This window comes from Opisthocomus hoazin, chromosome 14 (assembly GCF_030867145.1).
Source record: "Opisthocomus hoazin isolate bOpiHoa1 chromosome 14, bOpiHoa1.hap1, whole genome shotgun sequence".
NCBI lineage: Eukaryota > Metazoa > Chordata > Aves > Opisthocomiformes > Opisthocomidae > Opisthocomus > Opisthocomus hoazin.
In genome coordinates, this window is record NC_134427.1 from 8,839,722 (window position 1) to 8,860,917 (window position 21,196).

Here is a 21,196-nt window from a genome sequence, read left to right on the forward strand (position 1 = left end):
GCTGCGCGGTCCCGGCGTTTGATGCTCCTGCCCAGCTGCACGCAGAGGCAGGGGCTCGGTGGCTGCAGAAAACCAGGTTGTCTCCTACGTCCCCGTGAAGCTGGGTGCTCGTCTCCTCACGGCAGTGCTAGAGCAGGCACCGTCGTTCACCAGAGTGGGAGGAGACACGTCCAGAGTGAACGGGGCTGGCAATGGAGTCCGTCTTCCTTGCACACAGAGCTTGCTGCCTGAGGAAATTAAATTAAGACTGAAACCGTTGAAGGAGACCGAAGTCTGCTGCTGCCAGCAGCACATCACTTGCTTAGCGCTGCTCCACGTGAGCTAGTGAAGACTGGGAAACCATTGCTACACGGTCTAGCAAGAGACGACAACGAACGTACACATGAGTCTAGAGAACCTGTGTATCCTCAAAAAATAAGTCCTGGAGGTATGAATACAGGCTGGCGACACTCACAGTGTAACAACTAAAGCCAAGCAAGGGGAAAGACTCACTGTTTGGTCTGTTTTTGTCTTCCATAGAACACAACCCTGCAGAAGCTCCCCGCTGTACACTAACTAGCTGTTTACTTTAGATAATCAACCGTAGCCAATGCATATCTGCTCTTCAAAGTTTGCAAAGCTCTATAACCATGCTGACAATACGATGTGGAATTACGTGCAGGCAAAGTAATGCACACCGGTCTTTGAAACAGCAGAGACTCTGGAAGCAAGAGCACAACCATGATTACAGCAGCGCAGTCACAGCAGTAGGTGATCTCCTCACCAGCCAGAAAAAGGCATCCTGACCCCAGCAGAGCAAGAGATACTAAGAAGACTGATAAAATGTGTATCAAATATATGGAATAGAAGAACCAAGTGTCTGCAATGGAACTTAAATCTATGTTTACAGTAAAAAAAAAAAAAAAGAGAAATTAACAATACAATTCACGGTAACAAAATGAGAGCATTCTTCTCTAGGAAACTGCCGATACTCTGGATGGCCTGAGGTAGGAACAACGAGGCGTTAGATGACCGTGTGCTTTGGCAAACAAGAAACCACCATCAAGAGACAAACAGAACTCTGCCACAGGCGCTGGAATCCCACGTTCCGTCAACATCACCAAACCCATCCGCTCCTTTCCCTCGGGAATCCGCCAGGAATCTCCCAAAATCAAAACCAACCGCTGAAGTGAAGGCACTTAAAAGCAAAGGATCTTGATTTATTTTTAGCGGGAAGTTTCTTGCAGCAATTTCAGTGCCACAGAGCCTGATTTAAGCTGGCTTCAGACACCGCAGTACTCTATTTCTGTGCCACAAAAAACAGCGCGTGATATGCACGTTGTGGTTTTGATTTTTCTCCACACAAGGGGAAAAAGTAATCATGAGAACCACATTTCCAAAGATTTGTACCTGCAGCAAAAACTGCTCCTGCTTGAGCAGCTCTTCCTACTTAAATTCACATCCAGCAAAATTCTAAACATTTACACGCCATTATTAATCATGGAAAGAAGCCCTGAATAACGAGCACTGTACAAAGCTCCTACAAAGCAAGTAAAAGAAGAAGAAACTGAACTATCAGACCAATTTTAAATTTGATAAATGCCAGATTTGTCTGAGGAACCTTCATGGCGCTGGGGAAGTCTCACCAGTTCCTCGAGAGACACAGGGGAACCAGCGTGAAGAGGCTGTGCTCGGTTTTGGTTCACAAGCACTCCACTCCTCCCCCCTCGGAAGTTTCTGTTCCCGAGCCAGCTGCTGGAAGTCAAACAAGGTTATTCTCCTTCAGCTGGTTGGGTTTCTTTCTCCTCCGTCCCCATGCTTCTGCCACAAACCCCAGCAGGGGAAGCAACCTCTCCCTTCCAGCACGTACATGGGGTCTGGGTCCTGTAGATGTCTGGTAGCTGTCTGCTCGGAGCCCGCTGTGGCAGAGGAACGGCGTCTCCTGACCAAGACCCGGGCTGGCTCTCGGCTGGTCTCAAGTTTACCAAACACACAGAGTGTACATTTGCTCGTACCAAATATACAGAAGTGGGAAGACTGCTGTTCCAGGTAAACCAAAGAAAGAATCATCCAAGACCTACCCTGAGGGAACAGACACCAAATCAAAACACAAGGTGACAATTTTTGCACCCAGTTATTCAAAAGAACTCTGGCAAGCCAAGCGCTCCTCTATGGATCGATAAGGTTTTAATTATTGTAGTGTAGCTGTAAACATTCGATTACATTTACAAATATTTTAACTTGGTGCTTCCAGGAGAAGAGGGATCAACCTAAACTCCATCTGCCAGTTGCTGATGAGAAAAGGTTGCTTAAAACAGGACATGAAGAGCTCGCACATTTTAATTATGACTCCTGAAGCTCTCTATTTTAAGTAAATGAGTTACAATTCCAACATATGAAGAAGACAACAGCATAAAGTGAACGCTTCTGAAACGACTACTGCTGCGAAAGGCACAAGCTGTTCCCAAGCTGGAAGCTCGCCGACAGAGCTCCAGAGGTCATGCCTGCCTTCAGCCCCTCCACCAGCAAATCCTCGCACGAGAGCAGGGCTGGACTCACAAATACAGCACCAATATTAGAGCCACGATACACATTTATAAATCGAATTATCTTAGTCTCACGATACAAGACTTTGGAGATCTGTTTTGTTTGTATGGGTTGGTGATCCCTCACAATCAAGTTTTCTGAAGAAAGGTGAAAAGAATGAATTGAGGATTAAATTCTTACACTAATCTCAGGAGGACCGCGGGCAGCTGTTGAGTATTCAGATCAAGGGCCTTGCTGACAGCACACAGCAGACCCCAGCAAGCCAATCTGCCTGGTGCCCGGGCTCATTTTTCCTGGCATTTGTACCTCTCTCCTGGCGTGAAGTATCTGTTCCTCTGCTAAATGCAGTAACCACCGAAGCGTTCATCCCAAAAATACCGTCCCCTTGAGCACTGGCACGGTTACCCGTGTTCCCTCGGCAACGATGTCATTCTGGAGAAGGTGGAAGGAAGAAAAACACCGATCAGTTGTCACGGAAGACACGTTGGCCCGAGACCCGATTTAACTGCCAGCAAATCCCGCGGGAGAGTTCTCAACCCGACCCATCGAGGGCCGCTCAGCAGCACGGCTTTGGAAGGGTGCCACGAGAGAGGAGTGGCAGAACCCCGCAGAGAAACAGCTGTATGCCCCGAAAGAGTTGCAGAACAAAAAAAGTTTATATGTAAATAATACCTATACTTTTATATACATATATATATATGGTCATAATGCTTCCAATATGGCCCAAGACAGGGGAGCGGCCCATTTCTTCTTGGGGGAAGACAAAAGCATAGCCACTGGGACTATAAACTCAGATCAGTTAAGGAAGATGATACGCGGCAGTCCTATGACCATGACACTTAATCAAGCAAAGCTTCAATATTCATTGCTCACGAGGAAATGGGCAATTAGTAAAATAGAGACAATCCTACCAGCATGAGTTACTACGTGAGTACAGGGTTGACTACGCGCATTGTGTAACACCCTCATTCCCTGAACCCAGGTACTTATTCTGCAGGCTAATTTGGTTCCAAAATTTAGTATTTCATTTCGGTGGCACAAAAAGGATACCTGCTTCCTGAACCCAGGGCGCAGAACTGAGCTCCTTGATGGCACGGCCGGACAAGAAATTGAGATGCCTTTTTCCACAAGTTCAAAGTGATTTCTGTTTTGCAAAAGCAGGGTAAGGAACAACTGCACATACGTAACCGTGTATCTCTCCTCCAGCAGCATTAATTGTCCTACTAAGGCAAACCACAGAGACCGCCCACTTCTCCCATAGAGACGAGAGCCTCAGTGCTGTCCACCAGCCAGCCGTAGCTTCCATCTTCCAAGCTATTTCACCACGACTTCCTCTAGGTATAAACTAGGGACGCGTTTAGCTATTGAAATATTTTTTAAATGTTTGGGTTTATTCTTTGGTTTTCCTGGAGCTGTCACAGAACTTGAAGACAGCACTGCACTAGGAAAACAGGAAAGCCTGCTGCCGATTTGAAGGCCAACTCAAATGTAAACTAGACTGGGTGGAAGCGGGTTACAATAGATACTCTGATTTAAAAACACTGAATCACAGATGAAAACAAGAGTATGCTTACCTCTCCAACAAAGCACAGCAACAGCAAAACACGTTTATTTTTCCATTTATTGGCACTTATTTGAAAAATAGCATAAATATTCAACAGAAAAGAGACAAGTTGACTCACACACAACTATGAAACCCCTCTACTGATGCATCTTTGAAAAAAGACTGGAAGAGACACCAGGAGATTCATTCTTAGGAAATAAGCAAGATTTAGGGGGGGGTGGAAGCCTTGCCCTCACCACAAAAGAGTGAACGCACAGCAACTCTTTGGCACATACCTGAAACTGCGAAACAGAACTATGCCATATTAGACAGAGAGCAACCAGAAATGGAACACAAGCTTGTCCATCTGCCATGAGGATGAAGGGCAGCTGGAATTTAAAAAGGAACTGCAGTCAGGAAGTTGACTTGTTAGAATAATTTAAGAGGAATGAAATCAGAAGTAAACCATGTCATATCTTACTTGAACAGAGTAAAACTATTAAATACATTCTATTTTCTTTCTACAATAAGGATATGAGGATACTGGTAGTTGGTCCTCAGGTCACCAGCTCTTCACACTCCACGTCATCCATTTCTACTTTTGATGGGTGCTGTCATTCAAAGCTTCACCCATGTCATTCTTTCACAGCAGACTTCAGCATGGGCTTTTCTCCTACTTGAGGAAGTTTTCATACTTTTCTCACTTTATTACACGTTACAAAGATTTAGTGTTTCAAAATAAAACATTTTGCTTCGTTATTAACCTCTCTAGAGAGAAGGCTTGGAACCACACAGTACAGACAACGCGCGCACGCACAAATGGGGACCCAGCTGGGGAAGTTCAGCTGCAGAACAGGAGTCACCAACCAACATGAGGTTGCCACTGCAAAATCCGAAACAGCTGTCTGCGGTGGGGTTTGCAGATTTTTCCCCCCTGTTTGGGGAATTTCAGAGTTGAGGTCAGGATGCCTCAACCCACTGACTTTTCAAACACAGTACAAGAATCCTGAAACATCTCAGATTACCAAATTCTAGGCTTTCAATCTGCACCTGAAGTTCTCAACAGCAGAAATAACTTCACGCCATTGTCTGAGGAAGTAACATCAGGAGATTAAACACAGATTAAACATGTTTGATCGCCTCAGTCTGTAAAAAGGCATTCAAGATCCCACACTGTATTTGTCCAACAAAAGCCATATATGAGGACAAATACTGTCTGTTAAAATAATGCACTTCAGAAGTACTAAATACTAAACCCTCAGGATTTAGTGTTTTGTTCCAAACATCATTACTCTTTTTCCCTATTAAAAGACCTTTAACAGAGCATCTATCACTCTAATACGTCATCTAAATGGGGGGGGGGAACCCCAGAAGAATGTTCCACACCTAACTTGAATTTAGTCACAACAGCGGTCATGATCATGAATAAAATCCAACATATAAATCTGACAATTCACCAACTTGTTCTTTTGTCATCTATTAGAACTCAGAATTGATTAACAGCCAATCATAACAGAACACAAGAATCAATTCCTCCCCTCCCATAATATTCCCTCTTTCATATGAAGAACAAAAAATATAAATAACTCAAACTCAGGGAATAAAAACAAATTAGTAAGCTCCTTCACTGGTTCCAGACTGAGGACAAAAAGTTATCTGTTACTACATAAGCACCGCTTCGTATTAGTGAGGACACTGCCCGCAGGCTGCTGGAAAGCCAAGTCTTCCACAAGCAGAGCGTACACACAGTATTTGTAACTTCTGCCTACGAGACGATATCCATTGTAAACCAACAGCTTGCTTACTCATGTTAGCATCAAATATGTTTGAAATTCAAATGCTTACTGTATTTTAGTAAATGTCATACAAATCACTAGAAATGCGAATTCCTCCTCAAGGAACTATTCTGGAAGTTTTCTAGAAATAATGACATTTCTGGAAGTTCCTATGAGGAACAGAATCAGTTACATGCAACAGTCTTATTGATATCCAGCCTGTTTCTCGGTGTCCGTTAGCAGACTTCTACTTCTCAGTTAATAGGTAACTTAGCCGTAAGATCTACTGGTAAAAAAGGAGATCTGGAGTCAGAAAGGGAGACTGGAGAGTCTGTGCTGGTGCCGACTTCAGCGGGTGAGTCACAGGAAGAGCCTGCGCTGCTTCTGTTGTCATCCAGAGCATGTGATGACAGACTGAAAACAGAGGAACATCAAGGTGTGAGAAATGAGGTGCTCTTCCTGAGCAGTTTCAGATACTACCTTCCATTCATCATAAAGACATATTAAAAACAAATGTACATCTTTGAAGGAACAGCAAGCCCTACAATTTGAAATAAATCTGCAACTACACCCCTGGCAGCCGCCTCCAAACAGATAACATCCTGCCAACTGCCTCCTGCAGCTCACCCAGAAATGAGAAGCATCAGGCTGAGCAACTCACTGCAAGCTGTACCCCACCTCCTACAAGGTCCTTGGGCTAGCACATGTCTGGAAGCTTCTTTTGCCAGAAGAGGCGATGACAAACTGTACATACTTCAGTTGTACCATTCACTAGGTATTTCACAGGGGACTAAATTATAACTATAGGTGATCTATCATCGGCGATAGCATCAAAGTGTTTTTTGAAATTACCATCTCCTAAACCCGGATGCAGCAACTGAACCTGCACTGCTATGCCTACTGCGAATAGGATGTGCGAAAAAGGTATGTTCTTGAAGTACCTTTAAAACATCTATTTTATTATTGCCACCGCAATGCGCTCAGAGCTTGTGCACAGCTATGTCCATGAGCTGAGAGGCAAAAAGGACAAACGTACTGTAAACAGCCCTGTCTTGATAGCTGTGTGGGCACACCCTATGTATTATTAACCTCTCGACTAAAGTACTACATCAAAATCCCTTGCTATTTCACGTTGTTATGATTTTTGACATAGTACTTATCTCCTCCCAGCAGGGAGGGTCAGACAGACTAATTTTCCTATGAGACAAATAGCAAGGAAAAAATAAGGAATAAAAGAAACCCCAATCCACCCACAAGCATTAGCATTCACGTTTGATTGCAGCTTGGAACTAGACTCCAAAAATTGCCAGCCACGAGGTATCTTTTCCTAAACATGCTCAACTCCCATACGCGTGAAGCACGTTAACAGTCAGTCCTAGAGACTGTAAAATTGTAGTCAATGTTACTGCCTGTTTACTGTGAGAATTTCAGAGCTTCAAAAATACAGGATGTCTGTATTGATTAAAACAAAACAAAACCCCACTTCAAGTATGATCATTGCTAGACAAAAAAAGACTTGCGGAGCTTCTGATGAAATCGACACAATAAATAGCACAGAGTTTACCATCCCCTGAGGTCCGCCTGATGTGAAACTTCAGGGGTAAGCATGCTGGTGGATCCCTGGAATAATCTTTTGGGATGATCTTCCATCTCTGTTACACCTTTGGTAAGAGATAAGGAGTGATAAAAAAATTACTACTCATTTAAACTGAAAACTACGTTCAATGTACTTCTACAGAGCAAACAGAACAGTGGTTCACGCTTGTTACAACAGATTGTTATTTTATACATAAAACATGGAAGCTCGATGCTGAAATTTTAAAGACTGTCTGTTTCTTGGAAACATTTTAGTCCATGCTTCAGGAAAGTTTCGCAAGTTATGAACTGAGGTTTTGACACCAGATATTTATTCTTTGTAGCAAAGAATTTCAGTTTATTCAGCTAGCAGGTCACTGACTAGTTCCACCAAAGTAGAGCAGCTGGGAATAAGGAAAGCTTGTTCTCCTCTTGCAATCAATAAAAAAAAGGTCTAGGATTATCACTAAACTTATATATTGACTTTTATTTCCAAATACACTAGAAAGGAGGATAGATATATGCCTAAACAGGCTATGAAAGAACTCTTACAAAAGTATTCTGAAAGCTGTCTCAGAGACAGAAGTGTTCTGTTGCAAAGGTGAAGCATGACGGTATAAAAACAGGGGTTAAACTTGAAGAAAAGTGCAGGAAGATCGAGAAACATTTCCCAATACAGCTGTAAGGTGTCTACCAGGTCTCTGCATCAGTTTTTGGTTTTGAATTTTGGGTTTTGGATTTTACCTGTACATTACCCATGTGCTTCAGTTAACAAATAGAAATTTTGAAAGTCCTGGCTAAGTTAAACATACCAGTAGTTGTATTTCTTCGTTTTGTTAAGCAGGTTACATTAGTTTTTTATCAGATCTATACAACTACAGCAATGGAGAAGTGTTAGAACAGAACAACTGTTAGTTTTATGGAATAGTAAAAACTAATTTGTCTGTTTTATCCCTACAAACAGTTCTGTTTATTTGGTCATCTGTAATACCCTCTATTTCAATTAAACAGAATTATGAAGAAAGCTCTATGAATTATCATAAAACTAACAACTTGGCCTACTGTATTAGCCAAAACCAAATACTGTACCTTTTCTTTTTATTGACCCAAGAACACTCGGCCTAATGCAGTTAATCGGACTCTGGCTTCTCCTGCTAAAAGAAGGCACAGGCTATACTGATATCGCCATTAATAAAGGAAGCCTGAAAACATGTAAAAAAATCAAAAGATATTCACATAACAAACTACTAACTGGAAATCACTGTGAAAATAGGCATTAAAACAGCTTATCCAAAATAAGTCTTTTTTTTCTTTTTTTCCTTAAGAAAGACCAGGAAGCATAGACCTTAACAGAAAAAGTTTAATCACATTATTTCACAGCTGGGGCAGTCCAAAAGCTCACATCTAGGTACTGACTAGGTCTCAGTCGACAAGCAGTAGTTTGCCAAACTGTTTGGGCCTAATAAAATTTAATTGTATGCCCAATCAAAACAGCATCCAACACAACTAAAACCAGAATCAGTAACAAACCCTAAACCTGATTGTTTGGGGGTTTTTTCCCCCTTACAATTCAATTCCATTATCTTAAGATGTGATTAAGGGCAATACAGAGCCTACACTGAGAAGACAGATCCCCCAATGCAGCCCACTTTCCCAATTTTACAACGTGAGGATTTTGACAAATATTTTAGAGCATTGTAAAATCTGAAGTTTACATGAACATATTAAGTTGTATCTGTGATCAGAAATCCATTATGTTTATAACAATTTCTGGTATTTCAAAAGCCTATTGTGAACAAGCTATGCCAATTTTCTATTATTGCTATGATCTGGTACTTACCTTGAAAATCGCCGTGTTGGACTTGGGCTAGGACTTGGAGGTAATCCACTGCTACTCACCAGACTTTGCAAAGATGGTGAGAAACATTGCTGAGAGTAAAACAGTTTGCGTTATTTGCATACAAACACTGTATCATACCCATATGGTAACGACTGATCCTGACTGCAGGTAAGTAAGCAACCCAGCATCTATTTAAGCAACCAGTCAGTATGGCTGGGTATACTGAGACACCACATTTGTTACTGAGAAAAAAATTTTTTAAAATTGGACAGATTCCATTTTCATGCAGAATACATGCAAGCTGACAAATATTTATTCATAAATAAATTATTTTATTCATAGAATAAGAATGTATGCTACTTCCTCTTCTTCCAAGAGGAAGGAAAAAAAAGAGTAAGGTTTATTAACCACAGATTAACAGCTGAACACTCCACAGAAATTCACTTCCACAAGATGTGCGACTGCTAGCTGGTATTTGCTGGTTTGGAGTTTCAGGATTTTTTTGGTTTACTCTCTAGTTTCTTGTTTGCAGCTGATGTAGAAAGGAGCCAGTGGCTTAATCTTTTGCTACTAATTCAGCTGAATTTATTTAGCACTACTCAAGATAAAACCATCATTACCACATCTTGCTCACCTTCCCTATTCCTCTGGTAGGTGAAGGAGCTGGAGAAACTGGGACAAAGTCTACTTGCTTTGGTGATGATGATTTTTCAAAATCATTGTCACTCTGTAAATAGTACATACAATTAATCTTACGAGCAAGTACCATAATGTGAAAAGGACTGATTGGTGTGAAATTGAGTATGATTCCAAAGTTATCCTCCATCATATTAATAATTTTTAGGTAGCCATTTATGAGCTTATGCTTAACAACAAAAAGCCTTAAACGTTACTTCGTGAGTATCAGAACACAGGTGAAAATTTGAAGAGGCAGACATCCATGTAATTTCCTTTTGACATACCAGCCCAAGGAACAGACATCCTCGAACAACTGATAATTCTATGCCTTGTTAGGCAAAATTGCTGATCAAAAGCAGTGATATACTAACACCTTAACTGTAGGTCAAACTATCAAAGAAAATGTTGACATGAGAAGGTCTCTAGTGTCCTGAATAACTGATAACTGAAACACAATTTAAAGCATGAATGAATTACCAGGCTCAAGCTCTCCTCCCATGAGTGGCTCATCTGCATTGCTACTTGCACTTCTCTATAAAGAAGAAAAGAAACGTATTGTCCCGGGCCCATAGAAGACTGCATTAAGTATTCTAGTTTGCCTTAATGCTTACCTTTCATGTACTGTTTCTCTGTTCATCAAATTCATTCCTTCTTCCTAAAAGATCACCAAGTGAAAAATTATAATTTAAAAAAGCACTTTGCTACAGCAAATCGGAAAAGCTCTAGTTTCATTTCACTTCAGTATGCAGACAATTTAATTCAACTCAGTCAAGCAACAATAACCTTAAGCTCTCATTACATGGAAATGAGGGAGAGGAAGAAGATTGGAAAGAGATGTAGCATGAGAGACCATCACAATAAGAAGTGCTTATGGGAATTGGTTGTTTCTCAAGCAGCTTTTTTATTTTCACTGCTATTCAAGAAGTAGTTTCACTGCTATTCAAGAAGTAGTTACAAAGTTGAACAATGATAATATGAACAAAAAAAATCTGTACATGCTAGAGTATCTTTATGCAGTCTTCATAATATTATTTCACAAAGTGGAAACTAGTACAGATTATTAAAATAGATCAAAAATGTAAAACTAAACTAAACATCAACATCAAGTTAAAGCATAAACTTGGCTCGATCCCCTCTTAGGGATGCACCTTTCCTTAAAACTAACTGTCCAGTCTGTTGAGTGAATTAGTAGATTCCCTAATTCAGTCCAGTTCCAGAATAAAAGTCCAACTAAACATCTTCACAGTCTTCATCGTATGTAGGAGGAGTCTTACTGACATAGTTCGAGTATGATTATTTGCTGAGATTTAAAAGAGATCAGAAGTAAATCACGCAGGTTCCTATTTGTGCCAGTAAGTATACAGGACATGGAATGTCAGCTTGTGAATTTAATGATCAAACACAAATTAGGAAATGTCAGTGTTTGCTTTAATAAATGTATGGAACAAGTATGAATGCATAAGTATTTTCCAAAAAAACGAATTATCAAACTTCAAGTAATACAGCAGAGCCACAGCAGTTCATTCCCTTGCTCCCATCACATGTATGTATTAATCCTAAGCTTTTCTGTGTTTATAAAAACAGCTCTACAACAGACCCGAGTGCTTCAGAGCCTCCTCAAGCCAGTAAATTATTTATATAATGAAAGCAAGCAGTTCTTTTCTTCAGGATTACTATGCATGCACCTTAAATATCCGAGGTGGGAAGCAAAAGTGCCTTCCATCACTTCAGACATCATACCCTGAAAATGCTGTCCAAAGCATTAAATTGTTTTCGTAACATATCACCCTGTAAAAATCAAGCCTGTACACTGAAAACCAGCATGCAAAAAAAAAAAAAAAAAAAAAAAAAAAAAAATTAAAAAAATCAAGCATCTTCAAGCCAATTTTATAAACATTCTACTGTCAAAAAGTCAAGATATAAAATGGAGGAGCCACGAGCGCTTGTGCTTGTTGATCTTAAAACTTGACTCTTTCGACTGCGGTCTGCTGTCTGGTAACAGTGCTATTTAAGCCTACTCAGATATTTGCCACCCCCCTCCTCCCTTCCTAAGTGTTTGCTCTTGTGCCCTTCCCCCTCCGCTCTTGCTGTCACAGCACAAGTACAGTGATCTGGATAAGAAAATTATATGGATGAAAAATAGCCCAGCCAGAAGAGTCCAAACTATTTTTTAGCCAGAGTGCTTCCTTACCCAGTTCATTTTCTGGCTGCACAAAAGTCTGGTGCCAACACAAGTTAAGGAACACTGTGTTATTGGCCCTGAATATTTATGCTGGCACTGCTGCCAAAAACTTGGTGAAACTTTACCCTAGGGGTTTATATTAAAGGTTTCCTTTCTACAATGTCCATTTTAAGATTTCTCTTTCTGCTCAAATCTTCTCACTATAAGATGCACTCCACTTTACAAAATTTAGAACCTTGCAGAACAACTTTTACTTTTGAAAACACCCTGAACTGGTGAGACTGCTGCCAACTCTGTACTACAGCTTGAAAGTAAAATCTACAGGCATCTGAAGGATGTTACACATTAATGGCAAAAAAAACAACCACCTATAAAAAAAATTAAAATTTAAAACAATTAGAATCTGTGCTTACCTGTTTGATTTGATGAAGACGGCTGCTAGGAATACGGATAGGAGACGATGGCACAAACTGCAAAACAAAGCCACAGACAACTGAAACACTTAGAAACTACAGGAGAAGGGAGAGAAAGGTGCAGGAATGTTAGTAACCACTCTACAGTGGTATCCCAAACTAAAAAATTCAGCAACATTCATAACAATCTCAGTATACACAAAACTACATTAATTACTTGCAAGAACATGATAATCTATATTTCCATATTATACTGCTTTGTATGCTCACAGATGCTAATCAGGATCAGTCTGGCTTTCACTTCATTTCCAGGCAACTAGAACTCATAGCCTTCTCTACAGAATGAAGCTGCTGCTTTTAATTAGCACACTCTCACCCTAATATATAGGGTTGCATAAATATTTCCATTTAAGTGATCTAGAAGGCTCCCCAATAGATCCTTTAAAAATACAAAGCCAAAACAACACATTGTGCAAAAAGGTTTCTGGATTGTTGTCTGTCCATGAGTGAGTACTTTGACAGGTGAAAAAAATCAGTTACTAGAAGGCTAACAAAGAGTTAAATACCTTCCTTATGATTTCTCAAGAGCTTCACCAATTCGGGTGAAATCAGAGAGGATGTCACTAAGAATGGTGGTTTTGTTAATTTTGTCACTTTTGCATCAAGATCTCACTGGATTACTATGATCTAAAACTGCATACTCAAACCCAAGTAGTTCAAAGTGATTATTTTCTCAAAATATAATTTCCTTTCACATATTTGCCATCCTTCAAACACTTGACCTGCAGTTGACACTTGTCATAACTCATACAGGGATCAAAAATTCAAAGCTAAAGCTTTGAATAGCTGTTTAACTTCTGTCAGATGACAACCCCTACAAAAAACAAGCTGTCTTTTTAAAACAGATGTGTGTTCAGCAAGTAAGGTTTGTGTTATTACTAAGTGTTTATATACTTTATGCAGCAGGAGGTTTCACTCCCTTCACAAAACATTACTAGAGCTCTTCACTATGCTAAAGTTGGAGAACAAACATTCAGTAATCCATTTACTGACCATCTTCTAATCACTGCCATGGAGAATACAAAGATTTTGCTGTCTTACACAACAGGTTATGGTAAGTTATCACAGACTATTAATGCTTCATATATCCACAATCCTCCCCCTACAAAAAACAAACACCAAGACATCACGCCCTTCTTCTCACAAAAGATACTCACCTATCACTCACACAGAGGATGTCTAATGTTTGTGCCAGCATTTAGTCATCATAATGTATATTACTAAAGTCTAATGGCTATAATGTCTTGATTTGCTACTTCTTAAGTTCAGCTTTAAGTCTTCTTAAGTCAGCTTTACTATTATACTGGGCTCCCAAAAATCCTGTGCACCTACTAAAAATTCCTCCAAGCTGCACCAGCCAATGCGGACCTTGAGTTGACCTTGATTCTCAGACAGAGAAAAGGATCTGGACAATAGTACATTCCTGCCTATTCACTCTGTCACTCCACAGTAGAAATGCATTTGTTCCACTCATTATATTCTAATTTTGACTGTGACCCACATACTTTAAGGCTTGACATTAATAGAATATATATGAAACCAGTGGCTTGCAGTGTAAAATAAAAATTATAAAAAGACTGTTAAGTGTTCTTCTCCAGGATCTAACGCACTAATTAAACCCACTAATTCTGAGGATCCTACATCTCATCTCCAACAAGTCGTGATCCTTGCTTTGTCAATGCTTAATACTCACTTTTTCCCTGTTCGTAGTCCCTTGATTTAATGAAAAGAAACCTTGGTCACTTTTAAAGGCCACTTGCGAAAGCAGACTGAACCCATTTGTTAAAATTATGCTACTGAAATTGCCAGTGTTTTCAGAGAGCACAGAGCTTAACAAAACCATCACAGACTATCAGACTATCACGTGGAAGAGGAACACCTTCCCCCTCCTCCCTTCTCCAGTATGTTAGATAATCTTTTTTGCTGAAGGTAAAGTTTCAGCTACGCCATTTTGGCAGGCAGCACAGCCAAAGCACGCTGTCACCTGCCCCAGCGCCTCTGCCCTCCCATTGCTGTCCCTGCAGTGCCCTCTGCCAACACAAGCGGTGGGGGCACACAGTGAACGCAACACGGAACCTACCTGCCTACAAAAACTAGCCATACAAAAAATTTTTAAAAATCAGCTGTTGCTGAAATAGTACCTAAATATCTAACCACAGACTAAAATGTTTTGCTGAAACAACAAAACAAAACAACCACACAAACAAAACAAGAAACCCCAAAACACTAACTAGATGCCACTGATGTCTTTTGGAAGGAAACAAACAGCAGATACTGAGCCTAGCTGACCTTCCCTGGCAATGACACGCAGTGCCAGAAAACTGCGAGTTAACCCCCCCCCCCCGCGAAGGGATAGCTGCCCCTGTAGTCATCATTATCAGAGAGTATTCAGCTAAGCAACTGGGGCAGCCACCACAGCCCTGAAGATGGGGCGAGACAGAGCGTGACCTTCAGCTGTAAGAGCATTTTAGCAGCTCCCATTGTTCCCATGGCAGTGAACACAGAGTAGACAAATACGAATCAATTTTTCCCCACATAGTTTAACAAAACATAAAATTTTAGCTGTACTTATAATACGAAATTAACAAAGTTTCAGTCACTTACTGAATCTTTTCACCCTCTTTATTAGAGCTTACTCTGCAATAAAACTTGGGTTAGTTTTCCTAAATACAAAAAAGTGGTTTGTGAAGAACACTTTTATCACCTACTTCTTGTAAAATTTAATTTACCAAAGTAGGTGTCATCCAGCTCCTTACAATATCTCCTAACATCATAAAACTACACGTAGTTCTTTCCTACAGCAAGAATACCAGGTGAGGTTGCTCAGGGTCCTTAATGCTGCAAGTTCAATTATTTTCACAAAATCATTTATCGGTGGATGATCCTGGTTTAAGACAACAGAAGGATGAGATAACATCGCAGTTCCTTTCCAATTGCATCCTCCCTGTCATCTGCAACAGAACTATAAACCAGACCATAATTCACAGAAACATTTCAAAGTGGACAATGCACTGATCTAGGAGTCAATGCAGCACTTGATTTGTAGCATAAGTAAAACCTCAACTATGTTTTGTCAGCACCTGGTCAGCCAGGGGTGAAGAAGAAAGCTAACTTTCAGGATGCTTTTTAATAACCTTCAAGAGAGGTGAAGGGTTAAGAACATCATCCGGTGAAGAAGGGAACACTGGCTCAGCCCAGCAGACTGCAACATCAGGGGCAGCCAGAAAAGCTCGCACATCAGTGAACCAGCTCCTGCTTCCCAGCGAGTTCCGGGCAACGCAACCTAAATCAGCATCTTTTTTGCCTAACAATTGAGGACCTTCGAGAAGTAAACACAATAAACTAAGCTTTCACCTTTGTTTGTTTCTCCTTTTGTCTAACCACAACCATAAGCAAATTTACCCCAAGCTGCCACACTAAAAATATGTATGAAGAAAGCGGCTGTTGTTTAAGAAATCTTTACCATAACATGTTCTATCGGGTTTCACATCCTAGCAGGAGAAGGGCTTTTCCACAATCTTTCTACACTTTCACAGAAGTATCCTGGTTCTGTTACAGATGCAAACCTTTGCTGAAGCAGTTGTCTGTCCTGATTTTAAAACAGAATTTTAGCTCAGGGGCACTGGTCAAGAAAACAGCAGAACAGTATTCTTCAACCACTAACACGAGGCTAACAAAGTATTCTAAAGCATCTTCAAAAGGTAACTAAGAAAAACAGGACAATTGCTGTTAGCATTACAGAGACCTTGTTTCCCATACTTAAAAGAAAAATTATACCACTTCCCTCCCACCCCAACATAAATTAATTTTTCTAAAACATTAATACATTAATAATCAACCGAATGCAGCTGGATGTTATCCTGGGTCTACCTGCTTCTTAAGGTTTTCTTAGGGGAAACATTTTATTTCTGGTTATACATGAAAGCCTGGCCAAAAATTCCTTTTGGTTAGCAGAAATAACTACCCTATGCACACCAACCCTTTAAGAGATAGCAAATCATGCTGTCTACGCGATCCTGGGCAGGTGTTCTAAAGCAGTCAAAATCACAGCCTTCTGCCACAATTTGTACAATACTGAAACACACAATATGCAATATTTTCTCTGGGTTTAGATTAATATTTTTTAAAAATTCAGATTTGGGGAGTTGCAGTAACAGAAGCCTGACAAAAGCTGAAGTCACAAATGAACGTCTCTAAGAGATGTACAACCATTCATCCTGGAAGTCTCCAGATTCATATTCTACCAGCCAGTTATATCTTCTTTTATCAGTTGTTGACTACAAGTCTATTCTGTCATTACTACATAAAAGACAATTTAAAATCAGAACATCACAGCACTTTTTTTTTAAATCAGGAATGATTAGCACTTTAGTTACTGAACAATACATTTATGTAATTAGTTTTCTTTGTGAACTACCTTTCTTACTCTGTCTTAAAACATCTGCTTGCATTTGATAAACAAAGTTATGATCACATTGAAATATAAGTACTCTCCACAGGCCAAATGGTCTATAAGTAACATTTCACTATAGCTACAACGTATTAATGTCACAGTTTAGAGCCTGATTTCTGAAAACATGTGGTATTAGTTTCACAGACTACAATCTAATTTTCTTCTTTAATCCTGTTTGCACGCTTCTGCTTTGGGCCTAATGCAGTTGGTCTAACAGTTTTCTTACCAGACTATGACGATTCATAACTGTGGTACTGTTCCTGCGGGTTCGCAGAACGTTAGCCTGGAACACCTGTGAATTATCGCTGTGAAAAGAAACACTTGTCAAATGCAAAAGCCATTTCCTTCCTATCAAAATGTACCTCAATATAAAAGCTCAGTTTCAAATGCTACGACAGCTATCATTTCAAGACAAAGCACTCAAGAGACAGATACGCAAGAACTCTTTGAGTTTGTTGGCAGAGACTAGAAACCGAGTTGCTCTTCCCCCAACTCCCAGATACTTCAATTCATGATTGTAATTAATCATATCGAGTCTTCAGGATAACTGAAATATCGTTAAGACCGATCACTTTTGTGGGAATTTATTATGTTTGGAATGGCTGCAGCTTGCACATTGCTTCGAACGTGATTCAACAGAACAAATTTATAAATAGTGTATAACCAGTAACTGAAACCAGCTTCAATGCCATAGATAAAACGGAATAGAAACCCCACAGTATCTTGATAAACCTCACTACAAACATTTTAATAAGTTCTGAACTTTTTTCCAGGAGAGGTTAAATTAAACATACAGCAAAACCAGTTTCTACAGCCCTAAGACTTTTGACCACAGTCAAGGAAGCAGTGCATCCATTTAAATGAAGCAGGATTAGTTATTTAAGATAAAATTAGCTCCTTTCTCAAGGTACCTTTAGTTCTATTGATTCCTAAAGCAAGTTTCTCTGGTCATCACTAGTGTTATCAACAGCCATTGGTCAGTACTTAATGAATGAGACTGAAGAAATGAAGCAAGTTTTTATGGTCACTGGAATAAGAACTTTGAGGCGCAACCCCACAGTCCACAGGCCTAAAAATCACCAAGGAACTGCACAGGCAAACAGATCGAAATGTTAAGATTGTTATTAGATCCACATTACAAGAAGTCACTGTGTTGTATCTTTTTGTCTCAGCTGCTAACCCAGGATGCACAAAAGCACTACACAAGCGCAAACTCTTAAAACTAATCTGGCCTTGTATTACCTTCTTCTAAAGGTTGATAATCATAATGCACTTCAAAGACACATCACAAACAGAAGCCTCCAGCTTAAAATGCACCAATCAGACACATAAGTTTCAGACAGCTTTTATCAAGCTGTAAATAAAAAACAAATCTTATACTGTGAGATAAAAGCCAACAGCAATTGGCATAAGCCCTGTGCTTTTCTCCAGGAAGAAGGCATTCACTCTCTTTCTCTAAAATGTCAAGTACAAATGACCAGACATCACTTACAATTTGCAAAGAAGTTTTACGCCCACAAGAGATCAAACAATTGCCATTTGACAGGAGGTGGAACAGGAGAAATTTAAGGGGTCTGCAACATGATGTTTAGAGATGAGATTTACCGGCCAAGGCCAACAGCTTCAACTCCTTTTTAGCGTAAGTGTACTGGTTGGTGTGCAAACACAGCACAAACAGTACATCCTGAAATCCGGGGTTTGAAAGAAGGAAAAAGGTTGGAAAGAATCTGTAACACATTACCATAGGCTGAGTTCAATACTCAGTGCTAACTAGATGAGAAGAGAGGGAGAGGAAAAAAACCCAAAACCCTAGAATATCCTTACCTTTAATCTTCCTTGCAAAAACACCAGAGCTGGTCAGATCTCAGACTTACCTTTCACAGAAAATTCTCACAGTCCCCACTAAAAATCCATTTTATTTGGCATGAAAACGAGTCAAAAGTTACGTGAAACGTAACTTCTGTGATTCTAAAATACTCCACTTAAAAATGTTCTCTGGCTCTATGGTAACTCATTCTCCAAGCTCCTTACTAAATCTGTTAATGAAGAAGTCAAAACAGGAGGCAGGGTAGAAAAAAGAAGCTGTTCAAGAACAGGAGCTTTTGTTTCGGTTTACCCAACAAAGCCATTCTGGGAAAAACTGAAGTTTCTTGCCAAGAGCTGCAATCCTGCAAAAACAGCATTCTGCTGGAAAATTCCTAACTAACAGGCAAACCACTGCAACCACGTCAAATTAGGTCAATGGCATTTCACAGTTTAATTTGTATAAACACCTAAGGTAGAGTGTATGCACAGGCAAGAGCTCAGCCTTACCCTTCTACCTGCATCAACCCTGAATTAAATAATTTGTTTACAACGTGGTTATGAGATGCTTTTTTTTTTTAAAAAAAAAAGGTCAAGGGTCTCACAGTTTGCAATAAACAACTTATCAAAGGCTGAGATTATAAAAACATCTTGTCTCAGTTACATAATTAGTTTACCTTCTCAGAAATTTCCCTGAGGAACAACTGCCATTCACAAAACTTCTATACCGCATGGAAATGTAAACTGATAGTTGTTTCGTTACAATTATGTAAAAGAATCACAATTATGTTTACCTGACATTAAATCATGACTGAATAGGCAAGAATTAGCATTGTAATAATAACTGTAATAACTGTAATGTACTGTTAACCATTCCGGTACAAAAGATTTATGAGATTTGTTCATCACTTGCTATCTAGTTCCCTACAGAAACAGGAAGTTTAAGAAGGACAAACCAGAAAGTACTTATGTATTATACTGTGCTTTATAAAGTTTGTTGTCAATATGCTCCCTCAAACTGCAGACACACTACCAGTGCAGCACATGGACTACCCTGAGGTTAGAGGGTAGCCACGCCACGTAGCAGATGGGGACAGGTCCCAACTTCACGACAGCCCAGAGGCACGAAATAGCACTCTGAGTTATAAACTTACCCAAACACAAAACTATACAAGAGACCATGCGTATCTGAGAGCTTTCCCCTAGCCCGTGCCTGGGACGGCCACTGCCTCCGCCCTGCCAGCTGCAGAGAGCGAGGCCTGGGACACAAGGCAAGCATCCAGGCCCCTTGCGAACACCCTGCCACAGGCTGACGGCAACCCCCAGCCAGAAGCGCCCGCACAGCGCCGGGTGTTACTCCCAGTAGTACACACTAACAAAATTCACATCATCCAGAAAAACTCCAGGACGATCGACACGTTGTTTTACAGCAAATGTAAAACTTTTGTGTCAAGGTCTCATGCAGTGATCTTTGTCACCCGGCTGCTGGGACAGCGTTTACCGCTGCGATCGCGCACCGCGGGCGGTGTCCGTGGGCAGCCGGGGACCGTGACAGCAGTCAGAGATCGCTGCTCCACCTTAACCGGGCCCGCAGCCCCGGCGCCGCGGGCTGCCGCTGCTCAGCTGCGCGGCAGACCCGGAGGGAAATAAACACGGCGTTTTAGCAAGGCTGCAGCCCGTCTGCCGAGGCTTTCCCGCACCCCTCCGCACCCGAGGGATGCCCTGCCCGAACCCCAGCCCGCCGGGGCACCGGCCAGGAACCCGCCTTGCCCCGCAGCACCACCGCCGCTCCGCGCCGAGAAGCGCGGCTCCCAGGCCGGCCGGGATGGGTGCGGAGCAACCCCCGGGGCCACGGCCAGGGCGGCCGAGCCCCGCCGGGCCGGGCGCTCCCGGGGCCGCCGCCGCGGGCCGGCCCGGGCCGGGCCGCGCTCACCTGAGCCCGTGGATGAGGGGGGCGCTGTTCGACCGCCTCAGGCCGCCCCCGTCGCTCGGCGTCGCGGCGCTCCCCGGCGGCAGCTCCAGGTCCAGCTCCATTTTCTCCTGAGCCATCGCGGCGGCGGCTCCGGCTCCTCCCGCTCCGCCGCGACGCCCATTCACTGCCGGCGCCCGCAGCGGCTCCTCAGGCCGCCGCTCCCCGCCGCCGCCCCTACAGGCCCTGCGGGCACGCACAGCCCGCAGGCGCGCCGGGCCCGGCGGGGGGGGCGGCCCCAGCAGCGCCCCATGCCGGGGCGGCCCGGGGGGCGGCCCGTTCCCCCAGCCGCTGCCGCCGACGGACAAGCTCCCAGCTCCCGGTGCCGCCGCCTCGGCTGGGGAGCGAGCGCCTCCGGCCGGACACCCCCTGCGCCCGC

At 41.8% G+C, this 21,196-nt stretch overlaps 1 protein-coding gene across 5 annotated transcripts; it reads right to left on the reverse strand.

Moving 5' to 3' along the window:
* Positions 1–4,129: 4,129 nt before the first annotated feature.
* On the reverse strand, positions 4,130–21,056 carry LOC104335695 (P2R1A-PPP2R2A-interacting phosphatase regulator 1). Of its 5 annotated transcripts, none has more exons than XM_075435560.1 (10): positions 20,782–21,056; positions 17,272–17,350; positions 12,533–12,589; positions 10,549–10,592; positions 10,415–10,469; positions 9,894–9,986; positions 9,260–9,348; positions 8,509–8,573; positions 7,409–7,505; positions 4,130–6,258 (listed from the first exon to the last, which is right to left on the reverse strand). In XM_075435560.1, exons 1-10 carry the CDS (start codon positions 20,895–20,897, stop codon positions 6,099–6,101), a joined length of 855 nt encoding a protein of 284 aa, XP_075291675.1. In that variant the 5' UTR covers positions 20,898–21,056; the 3' UTR covers positions 4,130–6,098. The 5 variants fall into 5 exon arrangements, with proteins under 5 accessions (XP_075291675.1, XP_075291673.1, XP_075291672.1 ...); XM_075435558.1 differs by having other exon boundaries at positions 8,509–8,570; positions 20,782–20,987; XM_075435557.1 differs by having other exon boundaries at positions 8,509–8,570; positions 12,533–12,628; positions 20,782–20,987.
* Positions 21,057–21,196: the final 140 nt, after the last annotated feature.